Below are 7488 nucleotides of genomic sequence, written 5' to 3'. Positions count from 1 at the left end.
AGAGGGCCTCTGGTTCCAGGCCCCTACCCCGTGGGTTGAGGTGAGTGGACCCCATCTGCAGGCTCCCCAAGGGGCAGAGCCAGGGTGGCGTGTGGTCCCAGTGGGTACAGGAGTTCAGGCCGGGCCAGTGCTGGCCGGGGAGCCCAGGAAGGGGTCGACGGGGGAGGGGGGCGGGCAGCGGGCAATGCTGCTGCGGCAACAGCTTTTCCCCTTGAGGAGCTTGGGGAGAATCAGCGTTTTCCCTAATGGAGCTCCAAGCTCTGGCGAGCGATTTGGAGACTCACGTCGAGTTTCGGGTTCATTAGCTCCTGGCTCCAAAGCCGCGCGCCCGGGCTGTCTGCGTGGCCGCGGCATCTGCGTTAATGTTGCTGTTATTTGTGTGGACGCCGTGGGTGCAAACAAGGTTAATTGAAACGAGAAGGCCGTCTCCTCTGGATAACGGCCGTGCTGACAGCGAGGCGGAGCTCCGCCTGGCGTGGAGCTGGCTTCATTATCCTTTTTATTAGAGCTAATTTGGGCTCTAGATCAAAAGCCACATTAAGGGGATTGTCTGCAGCCCCCCCCAACCGGCCCCTCTCTGCTCTGTGCTGCAGTTAAAAGACAATTAGAAACAAAAAACCGCCTTTGTTTCTCTGCTCTCCCTCCTCAGCCCCCCTCCCTCCTCCCCAGAAAAGTGCCAGTGGGGAGCCAGGGGGACCGACTGGGGGCGCTGCCCCGCCCGCAGAGTACCCGGAGGGGGAGGCCCGCGGGGCCCTGTGTGGCTCCCGCAGGACAGCGGGCGGCTGAGGTCCCAGAGAGGAGTCGCTGGAAAAGTGGCAGCTGCGAAGGTCAGGGTGGGGTCAGAGACTCCGCTGGCGCTCGGGCCTGTTTCCCAGTGGGAAGGAGGGGGCCGTGCATCTTCCTGTCCCGGCTGGGCCACCTGCCACAGGCCAGGGTGCTGCCGGGCCCCTGCCAGGCCTCCACAGACCGGGGCTGCTCCGGCAGCTCCCTGCCCGCTGAGCCCTCCGCCCACCCTTACCCAGGAAGGGCCAGGTCTCCAGCCCGGGACACTGAGGCGTCCACTCCTCAGGTCACTGGAAAGCCTGCCCCCGTGCGGCCCACAGCCTGGGACAGGCAGGTCCTGGCTGGGGCCGCTCGGAGGCCCCATCTCGGTCCTGAGCCCCTGGCAGGGCCTGCCCGGCTCCTGTCCAAGGAGGTGCCTGGCTCCTGCTGGCCCTGCTGTGGCCGGTGCTGTGGCCCCTCCTCCTGGGGCAGGACCTTGTGAGGCCTCCAGCCACAGTCTGGGCGGCGCATTCCTGGCTGTGGAGCACGTGGCAGGACCCTCGAGTCGGGGTGTTTACCTGAGAAGTGGGGTGCCGACGCCTGACAGGTGCAGGAGCTGCTGGCCTCGCCCTCACTGCCGCCCCTCCCCCCCCACAGATGCCCGTGTGCTCCTACTTCCTGAAGGGGATCTGCAGCAACAGCGACTGCCCCTACAGCCACGTCTACGTGTCTCGGAAGGCGGAGGTCTGCACCGACTTCCTCAAAGGCTACTGCCCGCTGGGCGCCAAGGTGAGCCCCTCCCCCTTCCTGTCCCCTCAGTCCCTGGCGCCCCAACAGGCAGCTGCTCCCCTGCCCCGCCGCTGGTGCATGGCGCCCGGGGCCTGCAGTCTGGCCGGGCTCTGAGGGAAGCGGAGGCACTGGGCAGGGCTGACCCCTTCCTGCCACCAGGCCGAGATGGGCCTGGCGGAGTGGACGGGTCACCTGAGGGACGCCCGGTGCGGGGTCGGGCGGTGGATGGTTATTGTAAAATCTTCCAGTTTAAAGGAAGATCAGAGCTGTGTTTAAGTTCTGCTGCTCCTGGAGGAAGTGCTTACTGAGCCCCTTTCGGTGTGGGCGCTGCGCGGCCCACATGATGGATAGCGGCTCGTAATTATAGATGGGAAAGCGCTGAGCCGGCCGCGCGGGCGCGAGCCGGGCCCGGGAGGGTTAACTCGATTCTCTAAATAATATGAGAAGTGCTGAGTGGGCACCTCCCGCCTGGAGTGCCAGCCGAATGGCCCCAGAGAGTTGGTAATATTCCACTGGATCGAGTGGAATTGTTAACCCTGCTTCCTGGAGCCAGGGCTTGTTAAAGGGGTGCATCCCTTTTCTTGTGAGTAATTCAGGCTGCACTGGCCTCTGGGCTGGGGCTCCCCGGCCACGGGGCCTGCTGACCCGCGTCACTCCGTGTGGTGTCAGCCTTTGGCTTCGTGCGTGTGCGTGTGTGTGCGTGTGTGTGCGCATGTGGCGGGGGAGACTCCGGAAGCCGCTCCACCTGCTAGTTTCACAGCTGCTGTGTTTGTCCTCTGTGTGCGAAGCCGTCGTCCCATCCGTGGTTTCTGGTGGTGCTGGCTCAGGTTGAGCTCAGTCCGGTTTCCATCAGTGTGGACTCTGCAGGTTACATCCCTCCCTGTCCCTGTCCACTTTAGGGGCATATGGCCTCGCCTTGCATTTGAGGCACTGCAGGTGCTGCAGGCTCACCTGGCTCTCCCGCTGCAGCCCTGCACCCTCCAGCCCTGCCTTCCAGCCCTGCACCCTCCAGCCCTGCACCCTCCAGCCCTGCACCCTCCAGCCCTACAGCCTCCAGCCCTGCACCCTCCAGCCCTACAGCCTCCAGCCCTACACCCTCCAGCCCTGCACCCTCCAGCCCTGCACTGGCCGCTCCTCCTCCTGGGGCCTGGCTCCTTTCCTTGTGTTTCAAGCCCTCGGTCTGGGCGTCAGGTGTTCCCTGCTTCCCAGTGCAGGTGGGGACAGATCCGTGCATGTGGATTATCCCGTGGCCCCCTCTGCACAGAACCTCGAGGTCACACTGCCACTGCCGCCAGCCTGCCTGCCCGCACTCCTGCCCTCCCTGGACTTCCTGTTGCTCATGCTGCCTGGGGGCTCCCAGCAGTGAGGCGTCCCCCCTGCTGCCTCACAGACGCTGTGTCCTCTGGCTGGCGTTGGTTCGCTGCCTTCCGATCGAAGCAGCGTCCCCGTCGGCCACCACCTGGTAGCTTTGCCTTTCAGCTGAACTCTTCCTGGTTTGGGGGGCACCGTTCTTCCGTTTTCCACCCTGTGGTCTGTTCTAGGATCTGTCCCACCAAGGCCACGGCCCTCATCTTCTGCCGCCGGCCCCAGGCTGGCCCCACGCCTGCCACTCGGGCCCCTTTTCTTTTCTGTGAAACGGGGATGTGGCAGAGCCCACCACGTGGGGGGCGGCAGCCTCTGCGCAGGCGCCGGGGGAAGGGAAGGCCGTGTCCGCTGCTCGCGGTCCACCCGCTGGGGCCAGGTGTTCTCACACATGGGCCCTTCCCCACACCGCGTGCGAACTGCCCATCCTTCCCTCCGATCCGGGCGCCCAGGGTCACAAAACCGCTGCTCTGTGTAAAGAGGGCGGTTTGCGTACCTTCCTGCTCACCCAGGGCAGGCGCACGCCCCAAGGTCTAGTCTAGTCCACGTGCAAGGCTGTGCAGCATCGCGCAGCCGCCCGCCTCCTCTCCGAATTGTCTGTTCCGGGCAGGTCATGGCTTCTCTGGTTTAGCGTGTTTGGGGGTCATAGTGTTGTGGTCGCAGGACTACATTCCTTCGACGGCTGAGCAGTGCTCCTTGCCTCCTGGCCCGGCTGTTTCACCATCCTGCTGTGCACGTTGGTGCCGAGTCTCTGGGTGGACGTGGGTGTTGTTCTCGGGGCAGACGCCCCACAGTGAAGCTGAGGGGCCGGCGGGTGAGTCTACTCTTAGCGTGTGAGGACCCGCCGCGGCTTTCCTGCGCGACTGTGCTGCGGCCTCCGGCAGCGTGTGCGGCGGCTCCCCCCTCCCTCACGGGGCCGCTGCCCCCCTTTTACAGTCGCATCTGAGGAGGCTCGCGTGAGGGGGGTTTGCATTTCCCCGGCGACCGGCGGTGCTGACGTTCCTGCAGGTGCTCACTGGTCACTGGGGTGTCCTCGTGTCCTTTGCCTTTTTGAACGGAAATGAACATATTCTAGAAACCAGTCCCTACCAGAGAGTGACCTGCGAATCCTTTCTCCGGCTCAGTGAGCTGTGCTGTCACTCTCCTGTGGCTCCTGCCGCCCCCCTCGCCCCGGGTGTCCGCAGATGCAGTTTTGTAAATTCAGCGCCATGCCGCTCCCCGTCCTGCCCTATGGGGTGTTGGGGTCTTTGGCCCATTTCGAGTTCATCTTTGTCTGTGGTGTTAGAGGGGCCACCTCATTTCTCTGCCTGTGGGGGTCCCGTTGTCCCAGCACCATTCGCGAAAAGACGGTTCTTTCCACCGACGGTGGCGCCCTTGTCGGGGTCCGTTGACGTTCGTGGGAGGGCTTGTTCCCGGGGTCTGTGCTGTCCCGTTGGTCTCTGTCTGTCCCTGTCACTGCAGCTTTAGAATAAGTTTAGAAATCAGGAGCAGCAGTCCTTCAGATACCGGTCTTTCCCAAGATTGCTTTGCCTCCTCAGGGACCCTCGAGGTTCCCTGTGGCCGTTTGGGGTGAGTTTTCCTAGACCAGTGATGGCGAACCTTTTGAGCTCGGTGTGTCAGCATTTTGAAAAACCCTAACTTCACTCTGGTGCCGTGTCACATATAGAAATTTTTTGATCTTTGCAACCATAGTAAAACAAAGACTTATATTTTTGATATTTATTTTATATATTTAAATGCCATTTAACAAAGAAAAATCAACCAAAAAAATGAGTTCGTGTGTCACCTCTGACACGCGTGTCACAGGTTCGCCATCACTGGCCTAGGCCTTTGGGATTTTGTCGGGACTGCCCTGAGTCTGTGGTTCCCTCTGGGAGCATCTGCAGTGGTCGGGCTTCCCGTCCACACACGAGGCGGCGCCTTTCATTCCTCTCAGCCGTGTCCTGTAGCTTTCAGTGTGCAAGTCTTTTGCTGCCTTGTTTAAGCTTATTTCTAAGTATCATAAGTGAGAGTTTTGAAGCTTCCTTTTTACATTGTTCACCGCAAGGGTATAAGGATGTAATTGTTGATTTTATATCCTGGAACGTGGCTGAATGTATTTACTGACCTAACAGTTACTCTGTGGCTTCTTCTCTGCTAACAGATCATTTTCTTTCCTTTTTATCTGGATGCCTGCTGTTTTTTTCATCTATTTTTGCCTCATTGCTCTGCCAGAACTTCCAGTACTGCGTTGAATAAAAGTGGCAGAAGGGGGCGCCCTTGTCCGCTTCCGCATCCTAGGGGACCGCTGCCAGCCTGCACCCTGAGCTGGCTGAGCTGCGGGCTGTTCGAAGGCCTGTCCTGTGCAGGGTGCTCCCTTTCTAGAGTCTAGTTTGTGTGGTGTTTTTATCATAAGGAGGCGTTGAATCCTGTCCGTTGTTTTGCTTAATTGAGACGAGCCTTGTGCTTCCCCTTCCCTTTGTCAGGGTCAGTCCGTCACAGGGATGGCTGTTTGGGTGTTGGACCATCCTTGCATTCTGGGAATGATTCCGACCTGGTCATGATACATAATCCTTTTAACGTGTGCTGAACCCGTCCTCTGGCATCTCGTGGAGGATTTTGCATCTGTGCACAAGGAGTATGAACCGTCGTTCCTTTTCCTGCAGCATCTGGGTCTGGTATTGGTATCGAGGTGACAAGTCGAGCTTCGCAGATTGCTTGGGCCATTCAGGTTGGCAGGCTTTCCTCGGACTCTCCAGAGTTTTGGAAGAATTGGGGGGGGGGGGGGGGTGTCTAACCTTTCCATGTTCAGGAGATTCCCCGGGAAGCCATCTGGTTGGGCCTTTCTTGCTCAGAGGTAGATGCTGACCCAGCCTCCTTGCCGCCCACAGGTCTAGTCGGCTCTGTTTCTTCTTGCATCAGGCCTGGTGGCTGTGCGCGCAGTTGGTCCACTTCACGAAGCTGTCAGGGCCCGTGTGTAGGAGAGTGGAAGTGTCCCTAGTTACCCCGTGTCTGCAGAGACAATTATCCCATGTCCACTCCTTACTGGAAACGTATGACTTTTCTCTTCTTTGTCTGTTTTGCTAGAGGTTTGTCCATGCAGGGCCCCCTGGCTCGCACCCCAGTATGGCGGCTTCTGGTCCCTGTGGCCGTGGGGCCAGGTGGGGACAAGAGTGGGCCAGTGCCCAGACCTCCTCAGAGCGTGGACGAGGGCAGGAGGGAGGTCCGCTGGAGGGCGGTGTCCCTGGCCACGGCCACGCATTCTCGGTGTGTGGCTGCCCCCGAGCACGCAGCCGCTCCGGCGCTGGCGGGTCTGAACTCGGTTCTGGGTGGGCTCAGTGGGCTTGGCAGTGGCTCTCCTCCAGGTTCGTCTCTGGGGGTCCCCGGCTGCCTGCTGCCACCACGTGAGGGGCAGTTGGGGTGCCCAGGCTCGCAGCATCTGCCCTCGCCCCTGCCCTGCCCACGGAGCCAGCTGCAGGGAGAGGGGGAGAAAGGACCCCCTCGGCTGGAGGGGGGCCCACGGCAGGGGCTGAAGCTGTGCCCGGAGCGCCTGCCCCTCGAGGGTATAATTAGCCACCCTGACAGGTGTGGTGGATCTGGTGGCAGTGGCCTGGGGTGACCGGCCGCACCCCTGGGCTTGAAGCCTGAACCCCTCCCAGTGAGGTCCTCCCAGGCCTCAAGGCCCAAGTCCCACTCACCCCATTCCTCACCCCACCCTCTTCCTCCAGGACGGGCAGCTGTGGTCAGGAGGAGGGGTTCACACCCCGGGCACCCCCACCCAGCTTGGCAGGACCCCCAGGCCCTCAGTTCCAGCAGGGCGCTGCCCTCGCCATACGGGTTGCTCAGGGCACATGCTGTAGAGATTGCAGCTGGAGCCCCGGCCAGCGCACAGGGAGCCTGGGCTCCAGCCGAGCAGGAAGGCTGCCGCCCCACGAGGCCTCACCAGCTGTGCCCTCTTCCCCCAGTGCAAGAAGAAGCACACCCTGCTGTGCCCCGACTTCTCCCGCAGGGGCTCCTGCCCCCGGGGCGCCCAGTGCCAGCTGCTCCACCGCAACCAGAAGCGCCCCGGCCGCCAGGCATCTGCACCCCCAGCCCCGGAGCCCAGCAACGTGCCTCCCAGGAGCAGGGCCTCCACTGGCCATGGGCCCAGGTGAGGGGGGGACATTCAGGGCCCCTGGGCAGCCCCACATCCCACCCAGCTCTTTTGGCTTCAGATCCTAAAAGAAACCTCAGCCCTAAGTGGCCTCCAAGCTGGACAGAGCCAAGGGCATCCCTGGCCCCAACCAGCTAGTGTGGTGCTGCCAGCCCCTGCCCCTGCCCTGCCCCTACCCCAGGGAGGAGGTGGGGGTCCTCAGCCATTACTCCCACTCCCAGGGGAGGGCCTGCTGAGGTGGGGCCTGTGGCTCACCCGCCCGAGGGTGGGAAGGAGCCTTGTGGAAGAGGAGGGCAGGCTCAGGCTGGCCTGGCACCTGGATGGTGATGCCTAGTGGCTGGGGGGCCAGGAGGGGGCCGCTGGGAGCCTGGCCGCTGGGAGGGGATCTCCAGGTGGTTGGCCGGGGCCTCCAGACCTGCCCTGCGGAGCGGCCGCCCTTCACA

At 62.0% G+C, this 7488-nt stretch overlaps 1 protein-coding gene across 1 annotated transcript in view; it reads left to right on the top strand.

Annotated features, from left to right (window-relative positions):
• ZC3H3 (zinc finger CCCH-type containing 3) overlaps nt 1-7488 on the top strand; it is a gene marked incomplete at its 5' end in the record, with an annotated part of 47421 nt that overhangs the window by 37047 nt on the left and 2886 nt on the right. The window contains 2 exons of the mRNA XM_014538685.1: nt 1420-1551; nt 6858-7044. Coding sequence (XP_014394171.1) covers nt 1420-1551; nt 6858-7044 — 319 coding nt within the window. The remainder of the gene's footprint in view (nt 1-1419; nt 1552-6857; nt 7045-7488) is intronic.

The sequence above is a fragment of the Myotis brandtii genome, unplaced genomic scaffold (genome assembly GCF_000412655.1).
Source record: "Myotis brandtii unplaced genomic scaffold, ASM41265v1 scaffold1956, whole genome shotgun sequence".
Lineage (NCBI taxonomy): Eukaryota > Metazoa > Chordata > Mammalia > Chiroptera > Vespertilionidae > Myotis > Myotis brandtii.
The sequence above is the reverse complement of the archived record's forward strand: the minus strand, read 5'-3'. Positions and strand labels throughout refer to the sequence as shown.